The sequence below is a fragment of the Oryzias latipes genome, chromosome 15 (genome assembly GCF_002234675.1).
Source record: "Oryzias latipes chromosome 15, ASM223467v1".
In the NCBI taxonomy this organism is placed as follows: domain Eukaryota; kingdom Metazoa; phylum Chordata; class Actinopteri; order Beloniformes; family Adrianichthyidae; genus Oryzias; species Oryzias latipes.
Window position 1 is genome coordinate 15,851,657 of NC_019873.2, and position 19,415 is coordinate 15,871,071.

At 37.0% G+C, this 19,415-nt stretch overlaps 1 protein-coding gene across 9 annotated transcripts in view; it reads right to left on the minus strand.

Moving 5' to 3' along the window:
• ccdc88a (coiled-coil domain containing 88A) overlaps positions 1–19,415 on the minus strand; it is a 45,680-nt gene that overhangs the window by 23,739 nt on the left and 2,526 nt on the right. For all 9 annotated transcript variants that reach the window (XR_002874696.1, XM_023963111.1, XM_023963109.1 and 6 more), the window contains exons 3-6: positions 14,227–14,335; positions 4,989–5,058; positions 893–951; positions 75–158 (exon numbers count right to left, since the gene is read on the minus strand). Coding sequence is in view for 8 of the 9 variants with exons in the window: in XM_023963111.1 (XP_023818879.1) it covers positions 75–158; positions 893–951; positions 4,989–5,058; positions 14,227–14,335 (322 nt within the window). In the remaining variant the exon portion in view is untranslated. The remainder of the gene's footprint in view (positions 1–74; positions 159–892; positions 952–4,988; positions 5,059–14,226; positions 14,336–19,415) is intronic.

Genomic DNA, 19,415 nt, shown 5'->3' on the forward strand with positions numbered 1-19,415 from the left:
TTAATACAATTCTGACAGAGTGGTAAACAACAGTTAACCAAAGAAAAAAATACAGAATAAGAGAAAAGAAGCACCTCTTGGATGTGGGATGCTATAGCAGCTTTGGTCTCAAAATCCAGAGTCTGGATCCGCTCAATGTACTCTTCCTTCTTCTCACACTATTAGCAGAAGGTGCAGAAGTGAAAGTTACCATATTTATATTTAAATGCATTCAAAAAGGGTAACATTTTTTTCAGATCTCAAATAATTCTAGATCATCAGGAGGACAGAGGACTGCACACTGAAAGGAGAAGTGGATCAGATAGAAGTTTCCAGGAAGCAGGAAGATAATAACATCTTTAAATGAAAGCTAATCTATGGATCAGGTGAAAATCTCTGAGAACATGAGATTCCACCAGAACAGGAAATCTAGTTGGGATCTCAACTATCTTGCACTGTACGACGATCAAGACAGAAGTGTCCATGGGCTTCATGTAAGACAAAATGAAATTGAAACAAACTGCCAGTTAATGGTCCTGTCAGTAAACCAACTGGGAGTTCATTTGAATTGATTGTTTTTCCAGCCAAAAACACAGATTCCCTTCATTCACTACTCTGTAAACTTTGTGTTAAAGTTGGAGATGGTTTAAGGCCAAAGCAAACAAAAATCTTCATAAAAATAAAGGCTGGGCTATATAAAGCATTACTGTAAAATAATTAATAAAAGAATGAAAGCCAACCAAAGTATCTTGTTCTGTTTTTACATTTAAATGCATCTTTGAAAATAAAAAGGTACAAAATCTTCAAGGAGGACAGTCAGCTCTAACAAAAAGGTCTGATAAGTTTGCATGAAAGCTGAAGGAAATACAAATGTATAGCTATGCAGATGAAATATATAAAAGTGAGCTCCTACCTGTACAGCACAGCCAAGAAGCAGCAACAAAAGTTTTCCCATCTCATCTAGACCTTGTTCTAAAAAAAATAAATAAATAAAAGGAAGTGATGAAGAAAGCTACTTCAGGGAAAGACAAACTGCTTTAGTATGAAACAAGAACAAAATCATTATAGAAAAGAGCAGCTGTTTACAATAAGTCAAATGTTGATGTTTTTATTTACTTGTTTAATACAAGATCACTGTACTACAGAGCCCCTAAAGGGCAATTGTAGTAAAAAAAGTAACGTGTGCGCACCAGTTAGTTTTGGGTGCACACCAGTTACTAGGTAATTTGCACACAGAGAAATGTTCCCAAGTTACCTGGAAATGGCATTACGTGAGCGAATTGAGTTTTACTTTACTTTTTGACTCGTCTACAAAAAGATTGCAGCTTTGCTTGCTTACCGTCACAATTACATCATCTCTGAACGTCATCTTAAACGAGTTTTAAAGTCAATTGATTTGTTTCAAAAAAATGTCCAAATTATATTTGGCATTTGGATTCTTACGGCAAACCAAAGCCATTTGTTATTTGTATTAATGGCTGTTAGTAACTGGTAAAAAATAAATAAATAAATAAATAATAATAAGTGGTGCGCACCCGATACCAACTGGTGCTCACCCATTCGTTTTTATATTTTTATCTTTTTGCTTCAAAAATTTTTTTTTTCTTCAATGGCCCTTTAGGGGCTCCGTACTATTTTATTTTATCTATAAAACAGGCTAAAGCTTTCCCCCTTTGAATCCTAAGACTTTGAAGTGTTAAAACTCCTCTCAAAGGTAATCTAGATAAATGAGAAACAAACAGGTCAATACATTTATGGATAATGGTTAAAGTGCCAGCTGATGTTGTCCAGACAAGATTATAGATTACATCTGATATGTTTTTTAATTGACAATATATACTGGGATATATAGTGGGCAGGCAGATAGAGGTTTTAGGATTCTTTTGATGTTGCGACATCTTGTCAAAAACCCATTAGACAGCTGTTTGCCTGCATGACAGGCTTGAGCTCATCTGAGGGATTTGAGAATGAACACCAGCAAAACAGGTGGCACATGTGTGTCGGTGCGTGTGTGCACGTGTGAGTGTTAGACTATGAAGTGTGACATATGCGCACTCCTCATACTTGTACATTAGATCTGAATTATCTCTCAATGTGAGTGCAAGAATGATAACCATGGTAACAATCAGGCCCAGGGGTTAGCAGGTGGGAACACAGGTCAGCTCTGATGAATTAGTAACGGTTTTCTAAGAGTAAGGTAGCTTGTTTGCCGCAGGTCAAAAAGGGACATTCAAAGGAGCAGAAACCTGCTTTAAAAAATAAAGTACACTGTCGATAAACCTGAACTTTTCTCTTTGTGGAGTTTTTGAAAAATACACATCAATAAAGTCTATATCTATTTTTTTGTTATTAAAATCTTTGAATAGTTTTGAAATTAAAAGTTTTCCTTTCTCAGCAGAAGTCCTGGAAAAAACATTTCACTGACTAACACAGTACTGTTTTTTGCGTTTTACTTTGACTCATATGAATGAGGAGGAGGATTTTTATAAGCCAATTATGGTTTGTTTGGGGTTTTTTTTGTTTGGTTTTTTGCTATCAGACAATTCCCTGCATCCTCCCCAAGTTTAAAAAATTAAATCAATTCCTATTATGCCAGTTTCTGCCAACAATGCAAAAAGATAAAACATCATTAATCATTAGCACCTCCATTCATATCATTCCATTTAATTAAATTCACATTAAAAATGAGCAGATTTAGGTCTACAAGGATGATGACAGGGCTTAAAAACACTCCATTAAAGCCACATAAACCCACTCTACTCAGAATGGAAATTCAGCTGAGCACATTCACTGCTAGAGATAAGGAAGCTCACAGGATGCATAAATTATAAACACAAAAATGGAATAGCAAGAGGACAAAATGTAAGGAGAGACTAGGTAGAAAAAAACAGAAAAGAGGAAAAGCAGTATAAACCTTAAAGAACAAAAAAGAAGGAAATAATTGTGTTACTATGTGAGGCAGAAGCCAGATTTAGAAAAAAAGGTTGAAAGAACTTAAAAATCACACCCTCAGCTTCCTTCCTCTAACTAATAACTTGTATTTTTTAACCAAACTGACAAGTATAGGTTTTCCTTCTTCACATCCTTTTCTCCTATTTGACCCTGTTAGCAGGAAACAAGGTCGGAAGGACTGCGGACAACTGTTTGCAGTGCAGTGCCATTGGTAACAGTAAACAAGGGAAGGCAGCTTTTTCCTTTGACTCAAACTATGGTTCCAGAGTTAAATCCTCCCAAACCTAATGAAATCTGTGGCTATGATACAACTCCTGCATAAAATATGATATTGCAAAGATGGCAAGGAAGACATTAATAAACCAATGACAAGGACTTATATGTAGCTTGTACAGTAGTTTATAATCGAGCAGATAAGATCCTAATTGGTGGCTCCTATCAGTAATTAAATATTAATATCTCTTCTTTTTGATTACATAAAAAGACTTCAACCTGCTCAACTGTTATTGAACTGAAAATGATGTATCTTTAACGCATTCTTCACATTTTTGGCGTAAAAGAGAAGGTTTGTGAACAACATAACAGCTGACAGGCCAGAGATCTGAAGAAACTCCCCGTTTGTGTGTCGTGACATGTAGATACAAACATGGCGACTAAACACACCTTGCATGCATAGGAGGCGGTGCTTCTGTCCATCTCACTGTGCGTGTTTAAGCACAGCAGACTAGGCTGGCTTAGAGCCTGGGGGGGGGGTATTACAGTGCACTCCCACTGTGCACGGCTGTGAAGACACCCTCCCCCCATACGCCAACTGAACACACACGTGCACTTATAAGCAGCGGTGCCCCCCCCTTCTTCCCAATGGGAGCATAATAAAAGCCACATGTCCGATGACTTTCAGCTGGCAGCTTCTGAGCCACGCTCTTCCTCACTGCTGCTTTGACAAGCTGACTGGCTGACTGATTCTCTAACAAGCTAGAGGGTAAAGGGCAAAGAAGTCCTAGAGGTATGCTGTCTAATGCGTTCTGACTGCTCCCAAACACCTACCTGGAGTAGCCATGCAAGCACTGGTTCAATTATATTTTCAGTCAAAATATATTAAGGGTGTAAGGATTTTTTTGACTATAATTCATATCAGAATTTGTGGCTGACAGTACGATTCATAGCACAATCGTGAACACACTCACTATCACGTGAATCATCCTTTTGTTTACCCATGTGAAGCAGAAGACAGTCAAAAGTGCTGAAAGGATGATTACGCTCGTCATTGGTTCAGGGTAGGACAGACATCTATCAACATAATATGCAACTCTGCTCTGCATTCACTTTTAAGAGCTGATGATTGGATGTGTACAGAATATTCACCTCAGAGTGGACAACCTGGTGCATGTTTTCATCACATGGCTCACATTTTAAACCAACAAACCTTTTATTAACAGCAGCTCAGTTGTGCTTTCCAGTGACCACCTGCTGCCAGTTTTGTTCTCTTCTGTGACTACATCCAGGAATATCAAGTAGCATCTGGGGCTACTTGGGTCAAGCTGTTTAAAAGTGTTATAATAAACACTAAAGTCTTCATATACTGGAGCAGTGTAGCTTCCAAGCTGCTCAGACGGATCAGATAGCACGGTCGGGGTTCAGCGGGTCAAAGCTTTCCAGCAAAATGGATGACTGAGTCACCTTATGTGATAAATCACCACACACTCCCTATGGCTTAGTGTTTTAAATGACCAAACAAACACAGTTTGTGAGAGTCAAAATTAAAACGAGTTTTTCCTCAAAACTATAACTATTGCTTATGGGTTTAAATAAAAGCTTAAATGGGCAAATAAAAGGGAAAACGTTTAATCTCTAGCAAACATATAGTAACAAAAGTTATAGTGATTGACAAAAGTTGTAAAATGAGCTTGTCTTTGTATATTGCATGCACACTTAGTGTTGGAGTCAGACGTCTAAACCGTTGATTTGGAGGGCTCAAATGGAAAGTTCTACAGTGCTGTTTGAAGTCAGACATTCTGCAGTCTTGTGGTTGTATCATTTTTAACACTGTAACTTACCAGAGAGAGGGTTTCGCCCCAGCACCAGCACATTTGGCAAAGGCATCATCACCAGCTGCTGGAGGCTCTCCTGCCACACAAACAGATTACATCATAGTGTTTAGAAGAAAGAAAAAGGAGTCTAAGGAGTCATTAACTTAACTGCTCCACATAAAGAATTTTATTCAATGGGGCTTGGGAGCTCAAGATTTTATTGTTAGTCCAAAGTAAAAGAAATATCTGCAGAAAGCCAGTAACTATTAGCAACATAAGGTTGAGAGCAAAACGTAATTTTATCGACCATATCTTTAAAATAATCTAAAGATTAATAGTAATTAACGTTTACACTATGTTAATGATGATGAATACAGTTAAGCCAAGAGACAACTTGCAATAATCACGAACATAGATATAAAAGCATGGCAGTCAAGTTAGGCAAAATGTAAATAAATAATCAAAGCCTTTGATTACAATTTGACGTTTCAAACAGAACCAGATTAATGTTGATCTAAATCCACTGCTTTCCTAACAGTGTAGACATCTACTGTTAATATGTTTAACTTACTGCCAAAAAGGTTTCTTGTTCATTTCTAAGGCAACTAGATCTGAATGGATATGGAAGGATCTTGTTGAGCTGTAGCCACATTAAATTCACTTAAGTTAAATGTTTTGTGTTTAGCTTTACCAGAGTGTAACTGTGGGCCAGTTTAACAGTTCTGAGGATTACACTGAGGTCTTAACAAAGAGGTTTATATTGGTGACAGCTTTTATTGAAGTCTCCCTCCTGCTGTAACCATCTGGCCTGTACATATTGCTGAATGCTGACCTCATCACATGCCGTTCATTTCAAACTTGCTGCACTTTCAATAAGTTGTAGCTTAACAGAATAATCTTAACCCATAAGAACCAAGACCAATTTTTTCTTAATAATAAATTTACCAGTATGTGTATTTTGCCACAAACCAAGTGGACCACAGAACAAATTTCAGTTATTTTTTGGTTACACTGATGTCACCATGGGTTCTTATGGGTTAAATGACTACATCTACCCTTTACTTTTTGAATTTCTGCAAGAATATAATAGTATACAAGTAATATGTTTAAGCAACCACAGTTTACAGGCCAAAAAATTTAATTTAATTTAGATAGAATGGACTATTGAGCGGGATGTTTTTAGACCATTTGCACATTAAAAATATTAAAGTTACCATTTGAGAATAAAAGAATAACAAAATACAGTTTAAAACAGACTTAATATTTCATATTTAGACAACTGTCCTGACACAATTACACAAAAGGTTTTTAAGTTTTGAAACTGATTGTTTGCAGAAATGAAGCTCCAAGCTCAAGAACCTGGTTTCGTGATTTTTCCCTCAGAGGGGAGAAGAGTACTGATCTGGCAAATCTATCTTCCTGACACCTTTGAAAAGCACTTGAGGAAAAAAAAAATCCTGGTCCATTAATATGATTTATTTTGAATGATCCTACAGAATTAAGGAAAAGAAATGTGATAAATGTTAACCTCAATCACAGAAACAGCACTTGTGTTTTTTATTTCAGTGTCTTAAATTGTACAGGGATAAAAATCTGGCAGGAAAGATTAAATATTTAGACGGCTGAGAAAGAAATCACAAAGCTGTCGCTGTTACTAAAGACTGAGACAGATGGTTTCCACAAGTGTCAGACAAAATAGTTGGTGTGGCACCCAAAGACATCTGAGCATAAAGTCGTGTCAGCTTTGGGCAAAATCAGACAAATCCTGTCATGAGGAACTATAATGCAGCTCCAGTTGAGGGGTTGAAACACACTAGCTTTTATGTAGTTATTTCCACATCACAAGGATAACTAGTGGTTGGGTGGTGTGGCAGCCAACATTTAAACAACACATGTAAGAGTGGTGTTTACTGTCACATAAAAAGATAACAGGTTTATAAAGAATCATGCATTTCAGTGACAGCTTGAACTTGCAGTGTTATGTTTTAGAATTTTTGATTTAAAACAATTTAATAAATTTGTTTTCTCAGAGCCTCGGGAACTATAGAGGGATCACATCCCTGATACCTATTTAGTATTTGTTAATGTGTCATATTTTTTATTTGAAAAGAAAACAATAGATTTATGAATTTTAGAAGCCTTGTTTGAGAATCTTTGGAAAAACATCATCAGTCACAAAATCAACAGAAAAGCTCAATTGGTGATTAAAGACCCATTCCAATGAAAATTGTGTTCTTGGTGTTTTGAACATGTTCTTGTAGCATTTGAAAAATCTTGTTACGTAAAAACTAAAACTACAGTCTGCAGAACACAAGCTCCCTGCCATTCCCTTCTGATGCATCCACTTAAAGACAAATAGATCCATTAAGGTCTTCGTTTTCCTTGTCTGAGCTGGCATCTGGCACTAAAACTGTATGGCGGGATAGCTCCGACATTGCTCTACATTTTTGTTATAGCAGTAATGTTGGGGTTGTGAGGGGCTGTAAGCTAGCGGGAGAGAGTGTAAACAGAGGGATCATGGGAAATGAGCGTAGGGTTACTTCCGTGCCAACAGTCACAATTTAGAGGCAAATTTCTAATAAACACCTGCTGCTCTGCAGAAACTATGTCCTAGAAAACGACAGATTTTTTGGTTTTGGCTAAAAACAACATAATCATAATCAAAAGACCACTGGGAATGCTTTACAGTAGAGGATCGGAGTGGGATTTTAATGAGTTTTTAGTTCCAGTAACATTTCATCTTTACATACACCACAAAGGTTTTTGTTTTGTTTTTTGACTTACAAAAAATGTATATAGCAGACAATCCTAAAGATTACATAAATATTTATGGTTTACAATACAGGTAACTGTATTGTAGATAAAGTAAACTGTATACTTACTAATACACAAGGTTTTAGCTGTAATGACAAAATATTTTGACATTCCTTAAGGATTATAGTGAGACGATTAAAGGTAAATCACAGCAGTGTACTCTTGGATTAGCCAGAAGTAGCTGAGCTGTCATAAATAACATGAACAAAACAGGAAGTACACTCAGCAACACCTGTCTGACCAAATCATGGAAATGTATCACAAACACTGTGAGCCATACAAACACAATGCTTTTAAAAAATGACCATGTAAAAAGGGGAACTTTTGACAGTTTTTCCATGTCAATGTCACAAAACAGGAATGTGGAACTGAGGATTTTGAAAATAAATTAAAACATGGTTTAAATAGAAATGATGGAGATGAAGGGAATGAAAGGAAACAAAAGGGTTGCCATTTCAATTCCATTACTCAATACACAGGATGGATATGCCTTTCATGGTGTTTCCTTTTTACCCCATCCCCCTTTCCTGACACTTCATTTATGTGTTATTGATTTCAGCTAGATTTAAGCCCTCAACAGTGGATCCTTTTTCGTCCCACTGAGATGTTTAGTTTTAGTTGACTGAATGAATTGGTGGTTAAAATGGGGTCCACAAGTCTTTCTAAGGTTTCTACTATGAAATACGGCTGGCCAAGAAATCTGAGCTCTGTTTTTATGCAGCTAAATAAAAATAAAAAAACAGTTGCACATGCCATGTGCGCTGAGGCGCCAATTACATGTAAGACAAAAGGTAACTGTATATGTTACCATGAGGAGGCATGTGCAGGAAGTTTAAATGTTTGTGCTGAAGTCATGTCAGCAAAAATAATTCAAAGCCGTAGCATTTATGTTTGACAGGAACTGTCTGTGAACTAGACTTCCCTGACACGCATCTCTCCAAAACCAATTTCCACCCCTCCACCCAAGCACAAGTTCCGCTACTACCCAAGCTTCAACAGGGGGCTAATTGTGCTGTTGCAGAGAGAGTGCCTGTGTGCCTGAACCCTCAAATCCTGAGTCACACCCATTCTGCGGCCATAGAATGTTGCCATAGAAACAGGGAGATGGGTTTATTCTCGCAATGCTCTAGAGCACGACATGACAGTAATGTTTCTCCAAACACACAAACACTCACTCTTGTTGCCCTCTATGGACTTCTGCCAGCCAAAAAACTGCAGAGCCTCTGAGCTAAACTGGTTCATTTACCACCAGTAATAGGAAGGGAAATAGTTCTGCTTTTTCAGATCTTCACACAAAACACACATTCAATCTCTTTCCTTTCAATGTTTTGATTGAATGCAAACAAAGCTAACCCCACTGTTTAGTGATGTAACAAACCTTCAAAAATGCCAAGAGGTTACTGGCCCTGTGATAATAACTACTGAACTTTTTTCAAAAATTGACTTAAACAGTTCAGATGGATATAAGTCAAGTGTGAGGTTAAAAAGCACCATAAGGATGGAATTTTTTTTTAAATCAGCTGCAGAGTTTATTATCATCATCCATCAGTGTTTTGTCGAATGATACTGCAAACATTGGTGAAACATGGGTCATGTGTGTTGTCAATTTTAGCATCTAAGCTTGAAGTATTAATCAAATGTGCACTTGCAGTTTTAAATAATAATATGATTCTCACTTGGATTTAAAACCTGCCTACTTGTAATGTTTCAGCATCAGTTTATAGGGGAAATTATTATTAAAAAAGCATTGTAATGTTATAGCATAAATACAACTGTTGTCAAATACGTCAGAACATATTAAAGATTTGGTTAATTCAAACTTGTCTTTAACAAACTTGTCTTTTTTTAACAAAAAAAAAATACCGTAAACTACAATATGAAGCCTGTCTGAGTTTGAACATTTGAACCAAAATACTGCATCAGATAAAACAATGACAACAGAACAGATGTTTAGTTCATGAAAAAGGAGAACTTGCAGTTTCCCGTTGATACTCTGCAAACACCTAAAAGCAGCTTCCTTTTAGCAAACGAGAAATGGCCGTACTTCACCACTGCCACATATTCCACTTTGGATGTCACAAGTGCAAACAAAGAAACATTGGCCAGTGTGCATGCAGTGGCTTCACAACAAGTAGAACTCTCAGTAGGAGAGCAATGAAAAAAGTAGTTTGGTTTGTTTGAGTTTTGGAATAATTCAGTACTTTAAGTACAGACAGCAGGAACAACTGTTATCTGAACTAAGAACTACAAATATTTAGAACCGTTAGGCTACAAGATACAAAAATGAAAAGAAGGAAACATTTATGGCTGAGGTCTCAAGTGAACTTTGAGTTACTTCCTACATAACATGAACATTAAAGTATATTACTGCATAACGTTTCATGTGTAATCAAGAGAATAAAAAGCCTTTGAGGAACTCTAGCAAAAATAAAATGGGTCAGATAAGGTTTTTGGATAAACAGAGTTCTTTAAAAGGACATCTTGCTGTCCGTATGTTGATTCCTTTACTAGTTTATTTCTTCAAAAGGACACGTTAACCATCAAGCACATTAGTTTTTGTGACAAACACTTAGTCTTATGTCCCAAATAACTGATTTGACCATGACAGATGCAGAGGAGCAGCAAGACAAGTCAGGAATTTCATAACTAATTAGAAAAAAATGAAATATTAATAATACTAATAAGAATAAAGAGACTTTTTTTCCTTCATCTTTTCAGATGTTGTAAATATAATTTATCATTTTGTTGAAAATTCAAAAGATTTTTTTGAATCAGAACAAAGAATTAAGAAAATCTGTTTTAATTATAAATTAAAATACTAAAAAATAATTTGAAAGTAGAGAAGATTCAATGTGAGAAAAATGTGTTAAATATGAATTTAAAATATCTTAGTGCAACTATGGTGAGATTATTTTATCAGAACTTTTTGTAGTCCATAATAAACCAATGAAACATAAAGTGTAGTTCTCAGGCAATGCTCTGAAACCAACCAAGTGTCCTCTCAAAGCTCTGGAGTCTTATACACTCTCCATGAATGGTGGCCTCTGTTACCATTTAAACCGTCAAAACAGGAGTACCAACACTGTGCCACACCCCCAACTTAAGCAGTGGGGGAAGAGAGAGGACCATTTATTTCTAAAAGTACCATCTAGCCTTTTGAGTGCCTAAGACTGTTAAACATAAACCTCAGCCAACTAAAAATGAATATGTGAATAAGAGTTTCAAATTAATGCAGTCAGGTGTGATTTAAATCTCTTTATATAAAGGAATGTCCTTGGAGTGACTTAAACTCTAAGCAACAAATCCATTCTTTATCCAATCAACTTATCAAATAAAAATTCCAAAATAGGTTAAATGTGCCATATATCCATGTATCTCTCTGTAACAGATATAACGTGTCCCTGGAAAAACTCTGCCTGTTGGTATTTCCCCACTAGAAACTGCATTCACAGACAGTTTCTGGTTCTTTCAACTTCATCTGATCATAAGACTCCAAATTCTAAGACCAAAGCTGTCTAGACATCCTCTCACTCAGTCTACCGGTACTTTAACAGAACAATAGCAGGCTCTGAACCAGTATAAGTTGATGTGGAGAAAAATGCCCAAGAGAGCTTGTACCGTCTTATGAAAACCATCACAAAGACATTTGTCAGGTACTACTAAAAACTGTTTTAAACATCTGCCTTTAATGGTTTAATTCTTTTGTTTCCCTCGACAACAGATCATTTGAGAGGCAGCAATGGCTCTGATGTAATAAACTCCTTTAGTTTTCCTCCCAGGCATGAAATATAATGCTCTGACAGAAGGGGGAACATCTGTGGACATATGCAGGAGTGTTTTCCAAAGGCAACATCCCACTGAGTTTGTGTGTGTCTGAATTTCTTTGCATTTCAAGCTTTAAGCTAAACACCATCTTCAATACTACCTGTAAAAATAGTACCGGTAGTCTTTTTCAATTTGGATTCCAGATTACAGCAAATTAAAAGTAGTTATACCATGGTCCGGGTGAATACTCGATTCTGATTGGCTGCTGGGTATGCGTTAAAACCTGATAACCGCATGGTGAAAAAAGAAGTTCCGGTCGGCTAGCTTAAATGATTTGTATCACTGCGCCGGCTTCTGTAAAACAACCTTTTGCTTCATCATCTGGGCAAAAACAAGCGGTAAGCGATTAACTTTCCCTCTGAATTGATGCTTTATTCAACCCATCGGGACGATCAGCATATATCTATCGCCGAATCTTGACTGCAGCGGTGGTGCTGCGCGACGCGGACTATATGTTATATATATGTACTATATGTAACGTGATGCGGCGATTACGCTGTTTATGAGAAAAGTGATCCAAATCGAAAAAAAAACAAGAATAAAGTACTAAAACTGATTGAAAAAAAAATTTTTTTTAAATGACCATGGTATAAGCGGGTTAATGGCCTTCGAAGTGTGCGGTTACTACTTTTTAACGCACTTCGCGGAAGCAACCGTCCGACGCGAAGGCTTCCACGGCGTGCGTTAAAAAGTAGTAACCGCACACTTCGTCGGCCATTAACCCTTACATAAAACACAAGGGTGGGTTTTTTCAAATCTGAAAATGAATATTCCATGCATGTCTTTTATGATGCTTCACAGTAGTAATAAATGAATCTAAATCCTTAGCTTGATTTAGTTTACACTAACTTTAACTATTTGTCGGAAATGTGAAACTTCATGAAGTTCACCAAGAAGAGTGCACATTTGCCTTTGTTTCAGATTTGAAACTGAATTTCAGGTTAAAAATCAAAACTAAGAGAACGGCAAAAGGTTTGGTGTTTCTCACCTCCTGAACATCTCCATCCAACTTTGCTAAAAGAATGACAATGACTACACTGTTTTTCCCAACATAGACTGCTATGCTACAAAGATGTCTCACTCCCTCCCCTTTGTTCACATGCTTGACCAAACACATTATCAATGCTTGTTCCTTTGACCCTCCAAGCAAATAAAAATGTTGTCTTGTCTTTAACATTTACGGTAAATCATAAATAATACCATTTGGTTTTTAACTTTGACCATTACATGAGACATTTTTGAGGAACTATATTTTCCTAAGGGGATATAGAAGCTTTGTTCCAGGAATGCTTTACTAGCTGGTGCAAAAAAACTAGAAAAACGACAACAATGGGGCAGTTGGACACACAGCAAGGGATTTAAACCTGAGGGTGGTCTCCGTCAGGCTGAACCTGCAGACACAAGCTTCTGAACAATAGTGGGACTCAAAGGTCAACAAGGCAAGGCCAAGCACAGAGGAATTAATCAAATGCAACAGATGACCTAGAGTTTCATTGTTGGCTATGTGCACCTAGACCTTAAACCACACCAATTGCACTGTAGAATGTCACCATAGCGACACGAGTTTACCCACATTATGTTTCAAACTTTGTCCCACAGAATCCAATGACTAGTGTTGCCATGATGAATAATCATTTACCTTAATAATCATTTATCATGCAGCTCCAGAACAGGAGAGACTCCTTAAATCAAGCGTGACACAGACATTTTGGTTGCCTAAAAAACCTTACGTGGAGTTCTGATCCAGCAATTCTTGGCAGGTCTCTGCTTACACTGAAAATGTACACAGCTGTCTCACAAATGTTCTAGGTACTACCTTAGACAGACTTATGGTAGCATAATTTGCTAGTACACTGATGTTTTGCTTGTTTTTTTTTATTTTGTTAATTTTTAGCATTATTTTTATTTTATTTTTTTTCCAATATTTACTTGTATTTTATTTATTTTTCATTAGACGTATAAGAAGTGTTGAAGCAGTCTGCTCAAAGCAGGGGTTGTTATTGGTCTATGTTTCACATTGATGAGCTGAGCTCATTGACATTGAATTAAGTTCCTTATTTGTAAACTTAATTCACTTTGAAACTTTTTTAAAGCACTAAGCACGATGCGAATTAAGTTATACGACAAAGTGCTAAAAATCTAAAAACTTTTTATACAACTATACTTTTTTGGACAACTGCAACAAATATTTGTTGGCGGAAAAGGGAAATGGGGGACATCCTGACGTAAGATAAACATAAAACATATCTGATATTTCCACCCCAGTTTGAAACATATTACACCACCACATAAGTGTGTTTTAGATTACTGATATGTTTTTATATTTACTGAGTCATTTAACATATGGATAAGAGCCACAATCCAAAGTCCCACAAAGACACATTTGTCTCTTTTTGAGCAGCTAAAGCCTTAGCCATATGTTTGAACTTAAATAAAAAAACATGCTCAGCCAAGATAAAGCTAAAGGAGGGGGGCAGAAAACTCCACCACCTCAGACATACATTATATGAGTACTTACCTTAAGTACTTTCTATTTCATACAGACATTGCTGTTTTAACGTTTCAACAATGAACAAATGCAAACAGAACTTTTTGAAAAAAACAGTGAAACAAGGAAAAATCTTACCTGGTAATAGGATTTTATCTGTCTGATGAGAATGGAAAGGTTTTGGATGCGCAGTGTGGGGTCATTGTTGACTTTTTTGTTGGTCCTCTGCACAGCAGCTTTAGGGTTTCTGTGAAAAGACAAACCTACTTTTCAACAACAATAACACCTTACACCTTACTTAAACATGCAAGGTCATAAGGTAAAAACACTACTAGATGTGTTCCATAAACACATCTAGTATTGGCTTAAAAGAGTTCTGCTGCAGAATCTCCATACTGCAGGTGATAAAAGTTAATGCATATTTTTTCTTCCATTCAATAATATAGTGCGCTATTGATTGTGGAACATGTCCTTGACTGTCTGTATTGATTTTAAAATCCAGGATTATAAAAACACTGATTTTCCTCACTAACAAAGATGAGCAGGTTTTTTAGGGTTGGGTCCAACAATCTAGGAAAATTTCCATTTTGATGATCCAACTAATTCTTCAGCTTTCATGTGATGAGTTTGTATAGTTTATTTGAGTAATGTAAAAGATAAACCAAAGTACATCACAGTAGTTAAACCTATCATAGGCTAGATTCATTTATAGCGCTTGTTTTCCTGATAACCTAACTACAAAGAACATAAAGTTTATCCACTGACCTACATAAAGGGTCAAACGACAAAACCCTTCTCTATCCTGAGAATAGGGGAAGTAAGAGGGACATTCATAAATGTTAGCATGCAAAATGTAAATTATGCATTAGAGCCAAAAGAGAAAAAACACAGTATAGCTGTACAGATGAATTTGGAGTTTACAAAGCACTTTAACATAAAGTCTAGTACATGATCTTCTGTTAGACGGAAAAGCCCTGTTGGGTTGTATTTTGAGGATATGCCCTTAGTATGCGTGTATTCGATTTTGTTGTAAGAAATATATATACGTTGGGTCACAAAAATCCCAAGGTCATTTTATATTAAAAAAATAGGAACAAAAAAAAGGAACAAATAAATTCTTGTCATCCTGTCACAATGTTTCTGTCTTGAGATTTACAGTCAGCAGATTAGTTAAGATAACTTGTGTTTTGATCAATTTCCATAATAAACACTCAAGAGTTATGACATGAGAGGACACAAAGTTCTTTTATATATCTAAATGAACAACCATGTGACCTTCACTGCTCCCCCTTCTAGACAGACATCCCCATTTAGGGCTCATTGTAGGGGGTCTATTTAACAATTTAATTATAAAACACAAAGGAGGCCATAATCCTATCAGGACAATCGGGGTAATGTGCTAAATGAGGTGTGTGGGGTGGAAAAATGATAAGTCCCCCCACTCAAACATGCCATCCCCATCATAAGCAACAACAACAATAAAAACATGCCACAAAAAAAAGAAACCATAACAATGTTTTCAGATGCTACAAATCCAGGCATGGGAAGAGGTGGGTGCCTTGTAATTCAGAAAGTGAGTAAATATACGCATTAAAACAGCAATGGCTGTAGAAATTTCCCAAATGAATCCTTGCCCGCTACCCCACTAATACACCTAACGCTTTAAAAATCACAGATAGATTAGTAATAAAAAAACAAAGCCAGATCAACACAGTGCAAGACAGACCACTAGTCAGCAAGTTAGCCAGACGGCAAGTCAATAAGCTGGTCCATCGTTGATGTCGATCGGCACTGCAGCCTTAGAGCCTCAGGTCACTCAGCTTCCTACCCCCAATTCCCAGCTTTGATTGGCTGAGTAGGTTATGGAGTCGTGTTAACCCATATATGACAGGCTAAATTACACTCAGCTTGGGCAGCCAGGCACATGCCCATGCAGACGCGCACTGCCACAGAAAACAGCTTCAGTGCCCAAATACAAAGGGCAATATGAAGGCCACGTTTGACCACGTGCTGAAGACGAAGCTTACGAGCTTTACTGGAGAAACAGTAAAAATATGCCTGTACCAACAATCAAAAACACAAACAACCAAGCAAAGTTAACAAACATGTTTAAGTATAATGCAATATTTTGCTAAACACAGCTCATCATAAATTATAATGTAGCACTTTTGCCACCTTTAAGGTCCAATAGGCTTTACAGTAGCAGGCCCATTCATGCACACATTCTTACACTGATGGGGAGAGAAGTGCCATGAAAGGTGCTAGGCAGACCACCAGTAGCAATGTGGAGTTCAGTGTCTGGCTCTAGCACACTTTCTAAGAACCCAAGACAGCATAGATTCTGTCTATTCTTTTTCTACTTATGATCAGATTCATACTGTGATTCTATTGTGATTATTTCCCAAACTGAGTAAAGCCAACTGAGTGAGAATGGCCCAGCCACCATTGGAACAGAAAAGAAGACATGGGTAAATTCTATTGTACTAAAGGGCTTTCCACCAGTTTCAGCCTGTTAGCCTCTCGTTCCCATCAACTCATTTCCTTTTCCTCAGCTTTTCACAGTCATTTCTCCTCTGTCTTTGTTTCTAGTGGCCTTTTCCCATTGCTCACTTGTGCCACAGCATCCACAGGAACAGCAGCTGGACTTCCCGGAACTCCATTCCAGCTGTGTGTGTGTGTGTGTGTGTGTGGGGGGGGGGGGGGGGGGGGGGGGGGTATTTCAGCTTTATAGGACAAAATTCATTCTTCTAAAAATAAAATATAAATAATTTTGTAATGTTTTAAAGTAACTCCCGCAGAGTGCACAATGTCAATTATTGTTATATTTCCATCTATACAGGAATTGCTTGGTACTTGAATAAATTTGTTTTTGTGGATAATGTTTCAACACAAATATTTATTAGTGTTATCATGTTGCAATGATGGGAAATCAACCATTTCTGCTTAATTTGCTCAAACAACAATAGGTAACATGTCCTCAAACCGCTAAAATGTCAGAAACAAAAAACTAAGAGTTGCATTAGCTGCAAAGTCACCAGCAAATACAGAAGAAAAAAGTAAGAAAAAAACCTTGTTTTCCTAAAGTTATGAGTATCTTTTTTTTGCCAGACATTGTCCTTTTTCTTAACAAAAAGAGACTAGTGCACAATGATTATGAGTGTTAAAAGATTTGTTTCCAGCTTCACACTGTGAGCCATCGGGATTGGCTTCCAACCATCACTGAGACATGAATTCAAACAGCGGATCTGCTTGCTGAGAGTCCCCGATCCAGCAGGAATCCCAAGTATGTCAGCAATAACCAGCTCAGGAGAAAACCAACAAAGCCTTGAACATGCTATTTAAGATAAAACAGAAAAAAATGGGAAGAGCAGGTCAGGGGAAACAACAGGGTATACAGGAAAAGAGGAGATATTGAAGACACCTTTGGGAGGATGAAAGACAGAACAAAAGAGTAGAGGCTTCAGTATAAAATGGGACTGAAATTTTGGAAAAAGATCGAACTCAGCAAACTGGATAAAAAAAGGGAAAACCAGCCACTATGTGCTCTGAAACTAGCAAACAAATGTCTATTGTTGGTTATTTTAATACAATAGATAAAACAATGTGGTCTTTGAAAATGCATCACCTGAACAGCTTTCTGACAACTGAAAGAAGGACCTAGACCTAGTATAACAAGAACCAGCACTGACCTTACCATTTAAGTGGGAAAGGATCTGCTAAACAATTAATGTCATTGGGAATTATCTTACTTCCCATCAATAATTTGCTTAATGGTTAATGGATGGGAAGTGGTTAGGACATGTGCCTTCAGGAAACCTTCTAGTGAAAATGTAGACACTTCCCACCTGGGAGAAACTTTAGAGCCGACATATGACCCAATAAAGAGATCATATTTCTTAGACCTGCAAACTTAGAGCAGTTCACTTTTTTTTTGTTTCACCAAAACTTTTTCTCTCAGGGCTCGAAAAAACAGCCATTCCCCCCAAAAAATAGAAGAAGAAAAAAACAACCAAAAAAAGAGTTGGATAAGCCACAAAGGCACTTGGCACTAGTTTTACATAAAACACTCTTCAAGAAGACATCTGTTACACTCTGAGTCATAACATAATGACAGACGTAGAAAGGAGCGAGTTATGAGCAATTGATGTTGAAGTGCATCCTACAGAAAGACAACATATTTCCTAATGTTTTGTTTAAGAAGTTATAATCACTTTCTGAAAGATTCAAGATGTTTTTGTACAGATCACAAGTGGATAGGCAACGTCCTGTTCTTTACGGTCACATAGATTTGAATGCGATGAGTGCACAGACTCAGAGACATGCACAGATGTGCCTAAATATTTGGACCAGCAGAGCATGTGCAGCCACATTCCTCTCACATAAGCTTCCAGTGCTCCACAATTTTGCACCTCAATGAATTGACGAAACATTTGACAGAAAGTCAAGGAAAAAATGGGTAATATAACAATGCATTTAAAACAGAATTTAATTTTAAAAAGAAAAATCGGTTTCCGCAACGACAATGAACCAGCATGTGTCTACACCAACTGGCATAACTTCAGCTGGACAGTTGTCACTCTGACAACTATTCAATTGGCACCCACTCGCTGGGCGGGAAAGATAATCGGTTTGACACAACTATGAGGGCAATCTAATTGGCCAGACAATGTCATTCGCAGAGGGGCAGGGGGAGGAGACATTTGAGTGTCGGTATCCCAACCGTTAGGTAATCCTACCATGCAGCCCTGATGGCAACTGCTGCCAGTCGATCTGGCACCTCTGTTACTGACACTAAACATTTAACTAATATTTTTAAAACATTTATAAAAATTGTATTGTGAGCTTAGCATTATATTTTTAAATGAATTTTCATTTGCAGCTTGTTTTCCTAATTTAAACAAGGGAAATGCTGGATGAATATGAAATATATCTTTTAGCTCATCTATTTCAAGAAAAATCTCAACTCAAGTAAGTTAACTTTAGATTGAAAGAGTCTAGAGCAATAAAAAGTAAAAAATGTTTTATATACAACAAAAAAGTCAAAGAATTATCTATAAACCATGAGATTAAGTTGGAAAATCGATGTGTCCTCAAAGCTTCTTTAAATGAATAAAAGAAGGAGCATGAGACAACAATAAACTTGTATATGGCCTTGGTTGAGTTTTTCTCATTTTAAACTGTAACCTAAGAAAAGAAAGAATTAAAGCTTTTTGCAGCAGCTAAAAAAAAAAAACTTTTGAGCTTGTGACTTTTTTTGTCGTTAAATGAACTGACTCGAGCCAGAACATATTACAAACAAAGGCCAGTTTCACCAACACAAGATCTGA